The sequence below is a fragment of the Phallusia mammillata genome, chromosome 2, assembly GCF_965637545.1.
Source record: "Phallusia mammillata chromosome 2, kaPhaMamm4.hap1.1, whole genome shotgun sequence".
Classification (NCBI taxonomy): domain Eukaryota; kingdom Metazoa; phylum Chordata; class Ascidiacea; order Phlebobranchia; family Ascidiidae; genus Phallusia; species Phallusia mammillata.
The window spans coordinates 5406682-5425972 of NC_137253.1; the positions used below are offsets into that span (position 1 = coordinate 5406682).

General features: G+C 34.6%; 1 protein-coding gene and 1 long non-coding RNA gene across 3 annotated transcripts; one reads left to right on the forward strand and one right to left on the reverse strand.

Annotated features, from left to right (window-relative positions):
* Positions 1-1308: 1308 nt before the first annotated feature.
* LOC145214962 (uncharacterized) lies at positions 1309-2646 on the reverse strand. Its single transcript, XR_013857163.1, has 2 exons — positions 2386-2646; positions 1309-2144 (listed from the first exon to the last, which is right to left on the reverse strand). It is a non-coding gene; the product is annotated as an uncharacterized LOC145214962 (long non-coding RNA).
* Positions 2647-7432: 4786 nt separating this feature from the next.
* Positions 7433-17992, forward strand: LOC145214957 (uncharacterized). Of its 2 annotated transcripts, XM_080083598.1 has the most exons (12): positions 7433-7531; positions 7804-7940; positions 8066-8160; positions 9594-9736; positions 10743-10892; positions 10977-11150; positions 11211-11378; positions 11447-11632; positions 13561-13656; positions 14187-14261; positions 15941-16165; positions 17144-17992. In XM_080083598.1, the coding sequence occupies exons 1-12, from the start codon at positions 7483-7485 to the stop codon at positions 17200-17202; spliced, it is 1557 nt and encodes a 518-aa protein (XP_079939724.1). In that variant the 5' UTR covers positions 7433-7482; the 3' UTR covers positions 17203-17992. The 2 variants fall into 2 exon arrangements, with proteins under 2 accessions (XP_079939724.1, XP_079939726.1); XM_080083600.1 differs by lacking the exon at positions 10743-10892.
* The last annotated feature ends 1299 nt before the right edge of the window (positions 17993-19291 follow it).

A 19291-nucleotide genomic window follows, 5' to 3' on the forward strand; every position in this document is an offset into this window, starting at 1 on the left:
ATCTTTAGAATCTGACCACCACATGATAAATGAGAGGCGTACATCATGAGCGAACGAAGGGCATGACCGCTTTAAAATGATTTTTCGCGCTGACGACCCTTGTAGCATATACAGGCTCCAGATCACAAACGGATTAAGATAAATGAAAACGGTTTTCACAGGTCAACTCTAAAATACATCTAGTAAACGCATAAAAACTATCTTAAGAATCTAACCACCACATCATAAATGAGAGGCGTACATCATAAGCAAACGAAGGCCATGGCCGCTTTAAGATGATTTTTTGCGCTGACGACCCTTGTAGAATATACAGGCTCCAGATCACAAACGGATTAAGGTAAACAAAAACGGTTTTCACAGGTCAACACTGAACTACATCTAGTAAAGGCATACAAAATATCTTTAAAATCTAACCACCACATCATAAATGAGAGGCGTACAAGCGAACGAAGGGGATGACCGCTTCAAAATAATTTTATGCGCTGTTGACCCAGTAGCATGTACAGGCTCCAGAACACAAACGACATGTATTGAAAACGGTTTTCACAGGTTAACGTTAAACTAGACCTACGTCGAGTGAACGCATGCAAAATATCAATCAATTCCTATCATTACCCTAAAACCAAGAGGCGCTCATCATCACTATACGTTGAGATTGTATTCTACACGCTACAAGAAATTTACATGCTATAGGCCTACATGAAATCGACAGCACTAGCGGTCGTGCCCTGCGCTCGCTTATGATGTACGCCTCTTGTTTTTGATGTTCTTCTTAGAAGATAAATATATTTGGTATGTGTTTACTCAATGTATTTTAGAGTTGACCTGTGAAACCATTTTCATTTACCTTAAACCGTTTGTGATCTGGAGCCTGTATATGCTACAAGGGTCGTCAGCGCAAAAATTCATTTTAAAGCGGTCATGCCCTTCGTTCGCTCATGATGTACGCCTCTCATTTATGATGTGGTGGTTAGATTCTAAAGATATTTTTTGTGCGTTTACTAGATGTATTTTAGAGTTGACCTGTGAAAACCGTTTTTGTTTGCCTTAAACCGTTTGTGATCTGGAGCCTGTATATGCTACAAAGGTCGTCAGCGCATAAGATGATTTTAAAGCGGTCATGCCCTTCGTTCGCTTATGATGTACGCCTCTTATTTATGATGTGGTGGTTAGATTCTGAAGATATTTGGTATGTGTTTACTAGATGTAGTTTAGAGTTGACCTGTGAAAACCGTTTTTGTTTACATCAAGCCCTTTGTGATTTTAAACCAGTTAAGACTAGTACTTAAAATGATAAAATAACAAATGCACAGTTAAGGGCAACATTTTATTAATGAAAAAATAAAGCACCTCATAAACCCAATTTCCACACAATAACATACTCATATTGGGTGCCACACTTATATGAAAGAAGAAATAAATGTGAAGAGGATAAATAATTACAAGATTGTATGATCAAGCAAAAACCTGCATTTACAATGAGTACACTAAAAAGGGGTCATCAAGTAAACAGACTGAGAAACAAAAAAGGTGAAACAACATTGTTCAGCTGAAAATGCAATGTGTTGCGAGTTACTGAAATAAAATTAAACCAGCTACCATGTGAAAGATGAGATTGTATCAAACAAGCTATCATAGAGATTACTGGTTGAAAATGAAGGTTTTTCATTCCTGTCTGATGAATCACTTTTACTGAAAGAGCCTACATCAAAGTGAAAATGTATAAATATTTACCCAAAAGATGCTTTTTTAACGACGCCATGATTATGTCATGTAGGTAAGTCAGCTGTAATACCAACAAATGTTTAAACACATCTAACCAACACAACAATTTTGCCTTAATTTGGGTACGAGATTAAAATAACACCAACAAATCATGGAACACATCTAACATATTTCGATTTGATTCATGTAAAACTGAAGTGTGTGGTGAATATCTTAAAATAAAATGTTCCCCTGCAAATGAGGCAAGAATCATTTTGTATGCATCAATGATTTAGCAGACACTTCAGTGAGCTCATTTCACCCACACCATTCTTCCACAATCAATTACTTTCTTCCATGTTGTCGAAGGCAATCTTGAATTACCTTTGGATTGATTCTGCTGCTTTTTTCTGCTTCTATTTAGTTTTCCAGATGTTGAACTGCAACAAAAAATAAAAGAAAAAGTGTATGCAACATTTAATTTGACAAGTAGGAGTTTACACAAAAATGCTTGAGTTAGGCCAGGAGAAATGAAAGCCAAAGTTTTACAAAACCAGGATCACACTAGAGATGAGCTACCATATTTTTAAACATGCCTAAAAAATAACAAATTACCATCTGCTAAAATAATAGAAACAGTTGAGAATGACAAGCATATCATGACAATTGACAACCACTTACCATGTATCATTGCTTTTCAAATCCAATGTCCCAAGTCCTTCATTTGATAGTGTGCTAGGCCCTAGTTTGCTTGATGAAGCACTAGAAATGCTTCCCCCACCCTGAACTGTCACTTTTCATTACTTCATTTGTTATCAGAACATGGATGCCTATTAGATACAACAACCTTGGCCCATTTTGTATTTTACAGTTTACAATCGAGGAGAATCTGGTACTGCTGCTATTTCACTGCTTAAAATGCGTTTGCGTTTGTCATAACAGTTCACATTTAACCGTCAATTTCATGTAAAAACCATTTCACCTTCGATTATTTCCACAGAAAAAATAATATTTTTCAATAAAAAATAAATTTAATGCTTCACTACCATTGCTGATAAAATCGCCGATATTTACCAAATTACTATACATTGCCGATATTTACCAAATTACTATACACATCATTTGATCTACACATATGATTGTTTTTGTCAACAAAAACGAATGGTCCCCACACGCATGTTTGTGCGGATTTACGGTAAACAAACGTTGCGTAAGCATTAACCCAACAATAAAAAAATTTTGTCCGTATTCTTTTTGCACTATTATTGTCATATAATTACAAAAACATTAAAAAAGAACGAATAAAATAATTTCAATTGATTCTCTTGCTTTGACCCAGATATTGTCGTTCAAGGTCAGGTTTTAAACACATTTTTTTTCTAAAAAGCAGTAACAGTTGTGTTACATACACTTTGAATTAAAAAGCAATTTGCTACAAGTGTATACATAACAAATTGTTTTTCATTTAACTTTGTTTCGCAAAATGAGTACCATTGACCTGTAGTAACCTCTCAGGGTGCACACACCAAACGACTGTTTGACCCTTCGACACCGTTTTCAATAGCACGCCGTCCTTAGTGTTCAACAACACCGTTTAACCTAATTTATACATGCCTTGAGTATTGATTCCTAAATTGATTGCCAAAAAACGCTACGTTATGACGAAAGAAAGTTCTGAACTGTGTTAGTAATACCTACTAGTTGACCTTAAGTAACCCGTGGTCATGCGGCGGCCAACCTGACAACGAGCATTTAAAAAACATTTATCTTGCAAAATTGTCAAGTTTATTTTTTCATCTTAATATTGATTAACAAAGTTTTGCTTGACATATACGAAACCGAAGCACGCTTATTAGATTTAAATCACGTCATAGGTGTGAAACCTTTGCCAAAACTGAAATTGTGAGTAATAACCTAATAAAACGAAATAGCATTGCTGTGTAAAACAGCTGATTTCTAATCACCGAAACGCCGTCTCGTAAAACGCCTGTCCGACGTCAAGCTGAGCCCTCCTGCTATCGTAAACCAGTGAGTTACTCTCTTGGGACTTCTGCCTACAGTGTCTTTCTTGACCAAACGAGCGTTAGACAGATTTACGTTTCCGCTGGGTAATTCGGGGTCAAACTTCTGGAGGATCAAGTTTGAATTAATAACTAACATATGTCCAAATTTGAATAAATTTGAAGCACTCTTTCTTGACCAAATGCGTCTCACAAACCAGCGTTAGACAGAAAAAAGAAAAAAAGAAAAAAAGAAAAAAAGAAAAAAAGAAAAAAAGAAAAAAAGAAAAAAAGAAAAAAAGAAAAAAAAATACGGACAAAAACAATGTGTGTCCCCTTCAGGGAAGGGGACCCATAATAACTACTGCACAACGAAGGCGGCTACGAGACACGCTTTTACGATTACCCAATCTAAGGCCGCTAGAATTTAAAGGAAAGACAAAATTACCTTGACGTGTCAGATGTGCCGCTAAAATAAAAATACACAAACATTATAATATACACATTGCTACAATAGTAATATAGACTAAGTTATTTACTAACTGTCCTCACTCTAAGTTGTCTATAAAAAGCAGGGCGAAACATGTGCATTTTTATACACAAAACGTAGAGATGTTTAAATAAACAAGGCTGATGAATTAAGTGGAGTTGTTAACTTTGTCAGTTTTAATACCAATAAAAGCATTATGGCTATTTTTTGGAGTGGCAATAATCTGTGAAATGTGTCGAAAAAAAGGCTGTGGTTATACCATATTGCTGAGTAAAAAAGTAAAGAGATTGACTAGATTGCAAGTGGTGCTGCTTCGTACCTGAGCTAATAATCAGTTTTAACTGTTATAATAGTATTTTTCACAAAAAAGACTATTTTATTAGGTTTTCAATAAAACTGGAAATTTCACCTCGATCCTCGATCAAAAGTCGGTTTATTACATGTTTAAACGAAAAAAAAACAGGGCAAGATTAAACACACGTAATGATATCGTGGGGATTAGAGTTGACCTAGTATTCCTACGATTTACGCCACCGACTAGGTACACTGAATATTGTTCCTGATCCTGGACAGAATCCTTCCGTTATAATCGGTGTAGATGAATACAGCCGATATCCTTTTGTTTTTCCTTGCAAGAGAATGGGTTCATCTACCGTTATCGATTGCCTTTTAACCCTATTTTGCTTTTTTGGTTTATCCGACTATATTCACAGCGACAGAGCAACCTCTTTTCTCAGCAAGGGAACGTGTCAATTTTTACTTTCGCTTGGCATCGCTACTAGTCAATCCACGCCATACCATCCGCAAGGGAACGGTGAATGTAAAAAAAATGTCTGATGAAAGACCATGAAACTTCTGCTTTACAACCACGATTTTTTCTACTGTGCACCTTTACTAACCAAACGCCACACGAACGTTTTATTAGTTGTTTCCGCCGAGTCCTGCTATGAGCCTCAAAGCTGCCTTGGCTGCTAAACCGTGGCACTGTTTTTCTTCGTAGGTTTGTTAGCTCGAAAGGAGACCTGTTGTGTGATCCTGTGACCTTGCTGCATGCAAACCCATCTCACGCCCTTGAGCGTTATTCCAACGGACTGGAAAGCACAGGCTCAAGTTCTAACCTTGCTTCTTGTCCGGACTTTTCGAACTCAGCAGAAGAAGAGAAGTCTTTTGCCATGAAGTCGCAAATCAAATGGACAATTCCATGCCCCTTAAATCTACTGAATCATCTGACTAACCAGTAGCCACCTAATTTTCGCCGTTCTACTCGTGAACGCAAGAGTTCGTTATGGCGAGAGGACTGTGTAATTTTATATTGTTGTAACTTTGCGTGGACAATATTTTTATAGAGGGAGAATGCAGCGAGCTACTGAGCAACTTATGCTTGAGGACGCCACTCCGTGTATTGCGCACATTTACGTTTTTGCGTTATTTAGTTATTTTGGAACGTTTTAAAGTCTCTTGTTTTTAGTTGCTTACCTCAGTTGCAGTTTTTGCGTTTACTTCATTTTTGCATTACATGACCTCTAGTTTCAAACGCGTTTTTTTGGAATTTACTGCACACCATCAGATGAAATAGGGTTAGTCATAAGATCCTAATACTCCAGACATTAAGAGTGTTTTTAAAAATATATATAGGACACTTGATTTTACGCCAAAATTCCGACTGTCTTGTAACCCTTATGTTGCGTAATCCAACTTTGTGCGATTTGCTAACCAAGGTGTTGTAATAACATAGACAATCAATCAATCATTTCCGTCATGCCTCCAATTGCAGGCGAACGGAAGGAGGATGTGATATGACTCGGTTTGCTCGGATGGGACAGGAAAGGTTTAGGCTTGCGTTGGTAAAAGAAACAAACCATGTATTTCAAAAACTAATACCTGACGCATTCTTTGTCAAATCTGTTAAGCAGTAGTAAGGTTAGTTTTATTTTATGTGTTTAATTGGACCTACGCGATCAAAATTCAGAAATATGGCAGTGGCTTTTATCCCGTGAAAGGTATCAAAGAGCATTGAGTGTTCAGCTCTGTTTGGTTCGCGAGATATAGGGGTCGAAAGTGACCCCTTTTTGGACATTTTGAGCGGTCGCGCGTCATTGTTTGCTGGCGAGCGAAGACGGCGGCATTATGCGCGAGTTATGAACTTCAAGTTAATATTCGTAACAGAGCCCCCGAAATTCAAATAACGAGTTATGGCTTTTTGAAAACGGCATGCTCTGCAGAAACAGAATATGGCAGTGGCTTTTATCCCGTGAAACGTATCAAAGAGCATTGAGCACCCATATTTATAAGCGTATTAATATTCGTGGTTTTAATATTTTTTCAAACCAATGCCATCGATGCTTTGTTTGGTTGGCGAGATATTGGGGTCGAAAGTGAAGCCCTTGCGTGGTTTCTGGAGTCGTTTTTTGCTGGTTGCCAGGATCGCGTAAGTTTTAATTGGCATGTTAAACACAAAATGTAAAACTTTTGTCCCCCTGCTGTTCAACCCCAAGCCAAAACTTGACTAAATATTACAGGAAACGGTATCAAAAATTATTAATTCTTGATTAAACTTAGCAATAATTCGTATATCCAGTGATGTGCTCATGTTTTCTGCCTTCATCAGCATGTTGAACATGTTAAAAAACCCAAAACTTGACCAAATAGTGCAGGAAATGCCATCAAAAGTATTTTTACCACGTGTGGAGCTGTAATCCTTGATTAAACTTAGCAATATTCCGTATATCCAGTGATGTTCAACATGTTCACCGGCATGTTCAGGTTCGCAACATGTATGTACAGGATGCGCACCGGGTGGCGTATATGCGCCACGGCCTCTGTTGCTCTATTGATTACTCTATGTTTGCTAGATACAATTATTGTCAAAAGCCTTGCTTAAGTCGGTCCACTCTGAGTCGCCTGGCCTTAGAAAACGAAGCACAAAGTTGCATTTATCATTCAAAAGTGACATGATGACCCATAAAACGGCAGTTCTAAATTCAAGACACGATGTTTGGAAAATCACTAGCCCTTTGTGTTTGCTTTGGTTCCAGCATCGTATTTAGTTGTTTTATTATACAGCATAACTGTAACGTAGAGCTCTATATCAAGTTTGTTTACCTTTGATATGCAGTTGGAGGTGGAGGCTACGATTTGAAGCTTTGGAGAGCCTTACATTTCATATGGTGCTGCAGGCTGCAGCTGCATAGTGCATCAATTACTACCTAAATTTGTAAACATATATTTTGAAGTTTAGTTTATCCTAGTTTTTTTGTATGGGTGAAAACAAACTATAAATTTGAAAAAATGGCAGCTGTTTTGGTCACATTCTTTTTATGTCTGCAAGTTGTGCCAGGTAACTTTCTGTCAATTTGTTTGAGATCTGTGTGTTTAATAAATTGCATTTATACCTGCTAATCACATAAATCTGGGTAATCATATAAAAACCTTGGCAATATGGTGATGCAATAAGGCGAAATCATCTGCACATATATATGTTGTTGCCTTTGTTACACATACATGTATATATGTGTAACCTTTAAATATACTTTGAAACTGAAAATTGGTACAATTATTTACCTGAAAATAAAATTCTCTCGGGTAATTCATATTGAATACTGTTTTTAGATGTGTATGGCCAAATTACATCACCAGGGATAACAAGTGGAAATGAGATTTTGCTTTGGGGGACTGATGCACTGTATTCTGTTACTGCAACTCAAACAGGAACCAGTAATGTTGCTGTTTACACCTGGAGCTTTGGGGTACATTTTTTTTCTACTTAACTGAAAGCTTAAGTCAAACTTGTTTAAGAACTGATTGCCTGAACAAAGTATCAATTGTTAAGATGCAGTGTTTTTTTAAATAAATTAACAAAAATGTCTTACAGGGTGTTGATGTGGTTCAGTTTGTAAATGATGTTGGAGGATCTGTTATATCTCGTGTTAATTTGAATGAGACATTGCTGATCCGAATTGATGCAAGGTAAATATTGTTTTCCTTGGCCAAACCTGTATTGGCAAGAACTTATGATATATAGCACAGAAAGTGATTTTGTAAAGTGTTAATTCCATGTATGTAATGCAAGAAAATTGTTTGTGTCTTGAAATGATGTAACAATTGCTTGCTTTGTTATTGGTTAGATTCTAAAACAGGTATTCAGCGAGTTAATTGTAGGTCATTACATTGTTTTGATCCATATATTTTGCAGTCTAATGCTGGAATGTTCTACCCACTTAGGAGATAGAGCTTAATGTTTTTAATTTACACATGTGATAGTTAGGTATCCATTTGCCCCTGGATGGCCCAGCAGTTAAAACACAGGCAAGCTAAACATTAATTGAAAAAATGGCTATAATTGCGTACAAAACCCAGGATGTATGCTTTTTTAGTTGGAACGTCGTTAAGAATTTATAGCACTATGTAACTCAAGTCAAGTCAAGTCAAATTTTATTTGCATTGTCACTATATCCAATTGTCATTGATGAACAGTTTAATAAAAACAGCAAGGACACCGACTTTCAATTGGATTTACACAGTGTTTACCTTTTTACCGCCCATGTAAACTTTTATGTTTTCAGGTCTTTCTTTTTAAAGTACAACCCCCAATATACTGAAATTTTATACAATTGTTGTTAGAGTGGTGTCTGTTTGTTGTCAAAAATTTTGACCTGATCGACCTATTGATTGCCAGGTGGTCTTAAAACTATCCCATTTTTTGTGCACCAATTATCGAGCCAGAAAAAGGCCTTCTGTCAGGGCCAGGTATGACAAATTCATGCGATAAGTACAGATTGACAGGTTAATGAGGCAGCTCTGCAAGACATGAAAGATGAAAGGATGAACAAGCACAAATAGTTTGTTGCTTGTGTTTTAGGTCTTTTTTGAAAATATTGAGTTTTTTGTTTTTGGCTTTTAAGGGCAAATGACAGAAAGACATTAACGAAGTTACTAACAGTTTAGTTGTTGTCAACATCCGTTTAACTGTACTGCAGTTCTCAAGACATCAAAACCTGAATAAATCAAACAATAGTTGGATTGTGGACAAGTCCGGTAAAATGTTGTTAATGAATGAAAAGATGAATAGTAGACCAGTAAAACTGTATCAAGATTATTATGGGGTTATTGTCTACTTTGCTAAGGCACATTCAGCCCTGACTACAATTTTTAGCTCAGAAATTGTGTAATACAGAAAAAAGTCTTTGTTGGTATAGCTATCTGCATGATACAGTTTACTGAAGGTCACCATACAAAACAAAGTTTAGAACAATGTTACCACAGCACAAAATTGTTACTGCAGTATCTGCATTTGGGTAGTTTGGTTAAATTTAACGTTTTTATAAGAAACTTATCAACTGTTTCCATCAGAATTTAACATGATCGCTTTTTATTGATACCATTATTTCTTGTTTTTGCAGTGCTGTTCGTGGTGAATCTTCAAATATAGTTACAACTACATTTACCATTAAAGGTTTAATTGCTTCAGACAATAATAGAAGTGTCATTTTGGAAGACAGAGTAGGAAATAATTTTTCAAGGACAGTCACACTTTTAACCTTTCGTAAGTGAAAATTTTTTTGTGTTGTGTATTTAGCATTATTACATCAGAAACATTACCAGTTATTGCTAAAAACGCCTCTAGTGGTAAAAATTTTAAATAAAAATCTGATTGAGATGAAATTTTACAGGACTGTTGATTGAGTCATTGTGGTTTTAAATCTTTAGTTTGTGTGTCGAACCCCATGAGTTACTCTACTAGCCCCCTAAAATGGGTAATTTTTTTTAACAGTGTCAGATTTGGCTGAAATTTGGACACCTTGTGAGATTTGCTATTTATCAGCTCCAATTTATGTTTTTTTTACCCTTTAGCCTCAACATTTACCCCACCAACCCCCCAAAATGGGTGAATTTTCCAAATAATGTTTAAACTGAATGAACTGTGTATAGCTTGTAGGATTTGCCATTTATAGATGTTGATTGTTGTGTTTCACCCTAAATGTTTTCCAGTATTTACCCCACCAGACTCCTAAAACAAGTGAATTTTTGTCAGAATTGAATGAAATTTGTATAGTTTGTACTTCACGAAGTATTATAATTAAAGCCCAGTACTGATCACCAAACTTACACAAATATTTCCCTATTAATGGTTGCTATGTGCACAGATTGTTATTCCTGACCATGTTGTTTTTGAAAATTCCTAACATAATGAAAACTACTGTCCACTAGCATATTTAAAAAAAAATAATCCTTCTGTTAATGAAACAAAGATTTAGCAACAGTTTTTAACATTGTTTTATTTTAACCCCACTTAAAGGAAAGGGTACGTCATAGTTTAGCATATTTAAAGACCATACCATTGGACTAACCCAAAATTAATTTTGTTACTGTGCAAAATGTATGGTGAATATAGAGAGTACAATAGAACCATTGGTAATGTGGGCACCATTGTATGTTTAATGATAATGATGTTGAAGTATGCTATTGTTTTTGGGGGTTTAGCCTTTCCGGAATAAGTATTATCTATGGACTAACAACGTTTTGTTAAAATACATTACATGTAAATTTAGCATGTCCAGTACCAAGTACTTTAACTTCTTCAACCCAATGTGGACTAGGATGTACTGCTACATTAAGCTGTGGTACTGGCTTAACTGGTATTGCAGTAATTGGAACATGTTTACGTAATGCTTCTTGGGACAATTTGCCAGCATGTACCGGTTAGTCAAATATCCACCAAGTTTTGTTTAAATTTGAGTTTATGTTGTATTATTAGCTCAAATTTGTAAATTTTTGTTGTTTAGCAATATCTTGCATTAACAACGACATTCCAGAAAGTGAAATGTTTGAAACACCAAACCCTGGATCAACATTCACTCCAAACACAATAAATTTAAACTGCATAGGAAACTACTCTGGCACAGTGACAGCCCAGTGTACAATGCATCGCAATTGGAGTTTAAGTAATAATTGCATTGGTAAATAGCCTTTTTTTTCGTGTTTAAAGCCAATGAAATTATCCTACATTTTGTGCACAGGAATATGCAGGCAAAACCTAATTCCATCTGATATTTCACTTAACAACAACTTGATTGGTGTTTCAAACATTAATGATGTTGTAACAGTTCCTTGCCAAATTGGATACACTGGAATTGCTATCGCAACCTGCATAGGCCCTGGTGACTGGACTAAACCAACATGTTTGGGTAAATAATACCCTATACTTTTTGGATTGCATACAGAAAACAAGTAGTATATTTTCTCCATATTTTAGCTGTATGTGAGGTTTTTCCAAATGGCACTACAAATGAAACATACTGCTTTGCAAACATCAGTTCTTTTTCAATAACTGAAGGAAGTCCATTTACTGTGCAATGTTGCGGAAATTCAAATGCAACTGCAACAGCTAGTTGTTCTCACATGCGGGAGGTAACTGTGACTTCGGATTGTTCAGCCTCAGGTATACATACAAACATATAATTGTGTGTAAAAAACATGTGCACTATACAATTTGGCTTGGTTAAATATGTTGGCATGGTTACTGCAAGTGTTTATACACCAAAATGCTGGTGGTCCTCCTGTGTGCAAGAAACAAACAAACAACAAATTGAAAATTATCAATTAAAAATTAGAAACACTGCAATTGTAAAATTAAAACATTAATGCCTATATTACTATATTTATGCATTAGATACTACACCTCCTGCTGTAATTAGTACTGTCAGAACAACTGATAGTTCTGTTGCTGCTTCAGTAACTTCAGTGTCAGTAGCAAATGTCAGTAGTTTGACAGAGCAAACTACTTTTGTGTCAGGTAGTATTTGCATGTTAATAAAACAGCAAAATATTTTGGCTTAAACAAACAATTTCAAGCTTTTTAGGCACTAAATCCTATCAATGCTTATGTACATGTTGGTGAATACATTTTCATGAACACATTGTTTATGATGCATTACATCAGCTTGACTCATTTTTTCCCCCAAGGCACACCCATAAAAAAGTTTTGAGGGCCCACAATTAGTAGTGATATTAAAAAGGCAGTTATTAAATTAAGTTTTATCTTTTTAGGATTATATCTTATAAACTCACTTTTTTTGTTTTCTTCGGTGCACCTGCATACCATTTAGAACACCTAATTTGAGAATGGATGCAGTAGGAGAGACTGGGGATGGTTTGGACGAGATTTTGAAAAATGCTAATATAATTTTTTAGTTGTGTTGTATGAATATAATTATAAGTTAGTTGTTAAAGTAGTCCCTTGCCCAAAATGGGTTGGAGTAATGCTTGGCAAATCCAACCAGAAATGCATATTAAAAGCCAAATTCCCAAAGCACTGAAATATCCGATGTTGCCCTGGTGTCGTCCATCTCGGACAGTATACTATTTTTTTTTGTTTTTTTTTACAGTATATCGGCTTTTTTATGTAACAAATATAATTTTTCCAACAGATTGAAATGATATAAATCACAAAGTCCTGGTTTAGGAACGCTTATTTTTTTTATCTAGGCTCTAAATCTATTGTAAGTATATGGTTAAATCACAACATTCACCCGGGGATACTTTGGCCGAATTATCGTCGATTTAACCCAACACATGTGGTATGTGTATAACAAAAAACATAGCTGCCAGGTTATCTGCTGCTCAAAATTAAAGTACGCTATGTTGAAGATCTGCTTCCAAACTACGCCTGTTACCACTATAAAGTTACTATCGGCTAACTACAATAAAGTTATAATCTTACAAGCAAACGTTTAAATGTAGTTATGGCTTAAAAACCAACTATTTTAATTATTACTCAAACAAATGTTTTACCTGAAGAACACCTAAAAATTGACCCTAAACATGTTTGTAGACGGTGGTAGAAAAACATGGTACAGTTGTTTTTTAACTACAGTTCATTGGGAAATTGTTATGTTTTTTTACCCTCCAAACAAGAAAGTAACAAACTCAATAAGTTTAATATATAATTACTAGTCCAGGTTCCTAAAAGTTATAACATTCTGAGTCAGCATGCTAACAATACTAGAGATCAGACTCAGTGTGGTCAAAGTTTAACCTTATACCTTCTGACTTTGCAACCCTGGATTAAATATTCTTTGGGTGCTGTAAAACAGAAACAAACAATAAATAAACTAACAACCTTCTTTAATTGTTGGAATTTGCATGAAATTATTAATCATGTTTGCTTAGTTTTGTTGCTTTGCATGTTGTAGTGATTTGTATTTTACTAATATACATGCAGTAGGTTTGCAAACATTTAAATTATTGTTTGATGATTGTTTTTTAAGTACAATACTAGTTTTTGTTATTGTTTTAGTACATTTTTCAAACAGTCTGTACTGATTTTCTTTTTAATTTTTAAATATTTTAACATGGATGATTTTTTAGAAAGTACAACACAAACTGAAACAGTATTAACCCAAACAACATTACCTGCTGCTACTGGTACAACTGATCAGGGGGGTGTTCTCTTTACATCTGAAGGTGGTTATAAATTTTTACCACAAAATAAAATCCCTTAAATGATGCAAGTCTGATATGCAATAATGGATATAATAGAAATAGAAAAAACAATCGTCGAATTAGTTCCCTTTAGCACTTATGTCTTAAATTCTTATAAATTGAACAGCTATCTTTTGTTGCTGTGCTACTACATTATAGCAGATAATGATAACGTTTGAAAGAGTGACTATTTTTACACTCTAAAGCAAAGCTTACTTCATTCTGTACTACCTGCCATTAGGCATGTTTTTGAAAGACGGTAGCTGTTTCAACTGTTAAATCTACTTTTAATCATTTCCACCAGCTTTTATAAAAGGTAAAATTTATTAGCTTTCACAACATCTATAATCCTGTTATAATCCACCTTTTTGTTTTGTTGTTACTTTATGTTTATCAGTCAATGTAACTGCATGTAGTAATGACTTTTATATTAGATTCGTCTATAAATACAAATTTTTGATTGTATTCCATATGTGATGTGTTGTGTTTATTTTGTTTTGTGTTTTCTGTAGTGACTTCCACTGACAGTGGTGTTAGTGCTGCTAGTTCTGTTAGTACTGATAGTTCAACTTCTACCATTAGCACAGGTACTGATTGTAATGCATTAAACTAACTCTGGCTACAGTAAGTGGTTTGTGTATGCATCTTGCATGTATAAAACATTGAAGTATGATATTGCACTCACATATTCCACACATTTAATCCAGGATCATGCACAATGACAAGTATATTCATAAAATAAGAATATGTAATTTATAATGTAACAATTGTTTTTTCTAGCTTTGCATCTATCTGATTTGCACAACCTTAACTGTGCCAGCCTTTTTAGCATTGTTCCTGTCTAATTGTCTACTCTGAAGCAACAGTTTAAAATTCATGTCAATATATTTTTTTAATTCATTGTATGAATATAAATATTATTTGGTTGTTAAGGGTAGTCCCATTGTTTCTGCTGTTAAGTTTGTCTCCAAAGACATTGTAATCGTTTGCACCATTTCTAATCGCACATTCTTGCGATAATCGACAAGTTGGCTTTAGGTGTTAAACATTTTCTCACTTGAAGCATACTGTAGGTTCATTTTCTTATATATGTTCTCATCACATTTTTATGCTCTAAAACTATTATAAGTATATGGTAAAATCACAACACTCACCCGGGGTTACTTTGGGCACTTATGTCTGACATAACCCCACACGCGTGGTGACTTGTAAAACAAAAAACATGACTGCCAGGTTATCTGCTATTTCAAATCAAAGTTTGCTTGTTGACGAATCATTTGAAAACTATGCCCATAACCACATTCGAAAAGTATCCGAAACATTTATAATCCTGTTATAATGCACCTTTTTGTTTTGTCGTCACTCTATGTTTGTTAGACAATGTAACTGCATGCGCTAATGGCTTTCATATTAGATTTAGCTGTAGATACAAATCTTTGATTGTATGTATTGTCTGTTGTGTATTGTCTGTAGAACAAAATTATGCTAAATTTGAAAACTGCAAAATAAAACAAGCACCCAATCTAGCTTTAAATGGCAAAATAGCTGGCGAACAAATAAATGAAAAATTAAATACGCCAATATAACAATCAGTGCTAAACTATTGTGTTTTTGCTGCAGTTGGTTGATTTTTTCTGCATGTTGTGATCCTTGGTTGCATGGCATTCTTTTAAAAATGTGTTACAGAAATTTTGAGAATTCTATTTACATGTTAAACTATTTGACTTTTTTTTTGTATTGGGCTAACTTTTTGGTCTGATTTAAGATTTTACTGGCTGCTTTTGTATCAGTGGACCACACTTTTTGCATCTACTATTTTTGCATTGTGTGTTGATTACTTTGGTTCAATATAACAGTTACCTAGATTTAAAAAGAACCACTTTTTAACACACAAACAGTGTGTTTTTGCTGCCCAATTGCAAAGAGTTTAATTGTTAAAATACATATATATCCACACACTAGGTAACAATATTACATTGTAAAACTTTTTAATGTGAATGACATAATGCGAAATAAGTAACTGGTGGTGTGTTTGTTTACAGAGTGAATTTGCTGATAACAATTTTATTAAACAACACAATAGTTGTTTTCATTAAAGTTAACAAGACAGTTGACTTATATGGGGCCACGAGCAATAACGTTTATACTATGTACAACTTAGTTTTCAGTTTTCATTGTCAAAATTGACACAGATATGAGATATACTAAACAAGGCAGCAATGTTTTTGTGAGGCAAAGTTATTTGGTCTGTTGATTTGCATTACAGGTTCACGAGGTGGGAAAACGGGAGGAAGTGTGATTGGATCCATATTGGGTGTGGCTTTGGTGGTGTTCATAACATGTGATTGTGGTGGATGTGTCACATGTACCATATTTGAATGGGCTAAAACCAGTCTTTGCCAATGCTGTACCAGCAGCCGTTATTTGTGTTGCACAAGTGATGCATTCCGATTTGTTTCACACAAAAAGATGGAGGATGACCAAACTATAGGTAAGTAAAATGCTGCTCAACAAATAAGGTAAATAACAAAACACATTAATGAACCTTTTCAAAAACAACTCCTGTTGTAACCACATATTGTAATTTATTTCTCAACTCTTGATTCTTTGCTGTATTAAACTGTGTCAAATTTGAATAAATTATTATGGAACAAGAATGCACAATGCCCGTTAGCTCATAATTAACATATCCATTTAATTTCTCTGTTGTCAACCAAAGTAAGCTTGTGGCCAAACGGTCTTCCAAAACACAAAAGGTATAAAGGTGTATTAGTTTGGGAACCACTGATAGTGTGATTTGGTTCTGCTTTTATTCCTTTGCATGAGTTTACTAACACTTGGTTGATAGTCTTAAAAATATGTTACTGTTGAACACGGAATGCATGCTACTGAAAATCATGTCAAAATATCATAAACAGTTGTTCAGTTCGTTATACATACCTTTGCTGCATAATATACCTTTGCAAAAATTCTTAATTTGACAGTGTCTGTAATAGTGTCAGCATTTTCTAGGACAGGTTTAAAAGGATTGGAAGTTTTTGTTCCCATTTATTTTTACCACTTTTGTACATATAAGATAATACAATGGAAAAAACATTTTAAGCTTGGGTTGATGGATGCTTTCTACTAGTTTGTCCTTAATAATCTAAAAAAATACATCTTTTTTATACCATAACCAAATTGTAAAAACATGGGTGTGTGCGGACCCATTCTTTGCTTTTACATAATGATTGTGTGTGTAGGTCAAATGGTGTGTATAGTAAATTGGCAAATAGGTTGCAGAATATATAAATAAAAATATATAGGAAAGCCACCCCATTTAGGTTCTTTCAAGGTTTGTGTAAAATTCCTGTTGAATTTAGTGAATGCATGTTGGTAATAACAGGTTTTGCCAGGTATCATAAGTTTTCAAACAGTGAATAAATAGAAACAATCTCATAAAACTTAACATTTTGTAAACAAATTTCAGATTATGGAGGTGCCAACAAAAATAAGTTCCTGCTTCGGCGCAACATCATGATAAAATAAAAGGAGCAAAAAACCCTCCAAACCAATGTAATTAAAACAAGCATTAAAAACTGACTTGTAAAACCCACTGTAGATAAAAAAAAATGAAGAAAGTGAAATCACACCTAAGGAAACTGATGGAAATGCCAGCTAACTTTTTGCTAAAAAAGGACATAAATAATAATAGCAACATTACAAGTGTTGTCAATACTGTTTATTGAAATGACTTTATCAATGTAGTTTGTTTAAGATTGGGCTGTTTATTTTTATTACCAAATCTATTGATTTTCTCTGCACTTTTAAGGAACATGTTCTATACTAAAAGTATAAACATTTAAAACTATATTGAAGCTTTAGCTTACAAAGCAGAAAGTATTAAATGTTACAGTACAAATTGTGATCAGCATTTAATGCTTTACCAAATGCAAACTGTAACTATAATTGATTTGGTGTGTTTAACTTTTGAAGTCTTTTTTACTTGGTTTTGTCCAAAAATTTATTTTTCCTGTAAGTTCATTTTTTACAAAAATTGCAAATCTGCAAATAAAATTTAAGCAATATATGCAAAGTTGATTTTGTTTATCTCTCTTGCATTACACCCCCTGCACTTTTAGCAGTCATTAATGTGAACAAAAATGTTTTGTGCCTTTAATGTTGTTTGACATTTACCTGTTTTTCTCATTGGTGGTTTTAAACTGTTAAAAAATGACAGGTTTCAGTTTTATGTAGGATTAGCAAGTCTTTTAAGAGTTTAAGAGTTAATTAAGATGCTTTTAACATGCTTGTTTGTGCACCATATTTCCAATTTATATCCGTATTTTTAAAAAATGTATTATTTTTACTGCTTTACCCTGAATAGTCTATGTGTCTAGTAAATATGATTTGTTACATGTTTGTGCACAATCTTGTTTCATACTGTTTTTAGTCTTCTTGCATTGTAAATAAAACTGTGTATTATTTATTGTTGTGAAAAAGTTTTCATTGGATTTAAAAAAATAACTTAAACCTATGCAGAGGCTTTGGAATGAAAATACTTGCACTTGGTTTTTGCCGTTACAATGCAAATTATTAAATGTTTGCCTACAGGCCAACAGTAGGCTTAAAATCTGTTGGACTGTTTTGTATGCGCTGTCATGGTCTAATATTAAAGTAACTATTCAAGACAGGAGGGTGCTGTATACGAATTGTAGGCATATTTCGATATCTATCAATCTTGTTTATAATCTGTTTTCACTTAAAACTTTTTGTTGGGTTAACTTCCATTTTTGTGTGAAAATGTATTCGGTGTTATGGGACCAATTGCGCTTTGTTTGGTAGGTAAAAATTCCAGTTGTTATGACACTCACAGTAAGCTATGGTTTGAAAGTTTGGCTGAAATTTCTGCCACAAATAGGAACATTATTACTGTTTTTGTGTATCGTTGGTTTCGAATTTTTTCGGGTATAGTTTGGATGCTTCTTGCGTTCGCCCGTGAAAAGCGTTTTGCTGATAAGCACACTCTATTTGTCTCGCTGTATACCTTAACGCTTCGCTGCAAGCGCTGCTATTGAACTATAACGTTATGGTCGACGAAATTTGCTCGGTCGGGTCTGTTACAACTAATTGCAGAAACGTTTTTGCAACAGCCATTTTTATGGACCAATTGCAATGTTTAAAATATAGTTGTCGTCCAGCATTGAGCTTATTTTGCTATGGTTGGTCAATGGGTGATAAATTGCAATAATATCCATAATTTGAAATCTTATTCCAAACTAGATTGAATTAAGCAAAGTTTGATTTAACTCAACACTTAAAATTTGTTGTTGGTGGTTTTTGGACTGCTGTGGTATTATTTATTCTTCAACCGTTTGGTTCACGGTGTTCGATTTACCACCCTTCCTGACTGTTTGTTCGTTCTTGATTCGGTAAAGGTTTTTAAACTGGTATGGCTTCAGCCATTCTTTAACTGTTTTGTTCACGGTTTGTGATTAACCGCCTTCCTAGCTGTTTGTTCGGGGTTTCAAGTTTCACCTTTGGTTCAATGAGCGTCTAGCTTGGGGCACGGTGAGCTCATTGTGAGGTGAATAGGCTGAGTGGTTCCTTTTTGAAATCGAGCCCAATACATTATCCG

Coding starts and splice junctions, on each gene's coding strand:
- LOC145214957 (XM_080083598.1), top strand. CDS start 7,483: ATGGCAGCTGTTTTGGTCACATTCTTTTTATGTCTGCAAGTTGTGCCA. Junction 9,737..10,742: donor AGTCACACTTTTAACCTTTC/GTAAGTGAAAAT, acceptor ATGTAAATTTAG/CATGTCCAGTACCAAGTACT. Junction 11,151..11,210: donor TTTAAGTAATAATTGCATTG/GTAAATAGCCTT, acceptor TTTTGTGCACAG/GAATATGCAGGCAAAACCTA.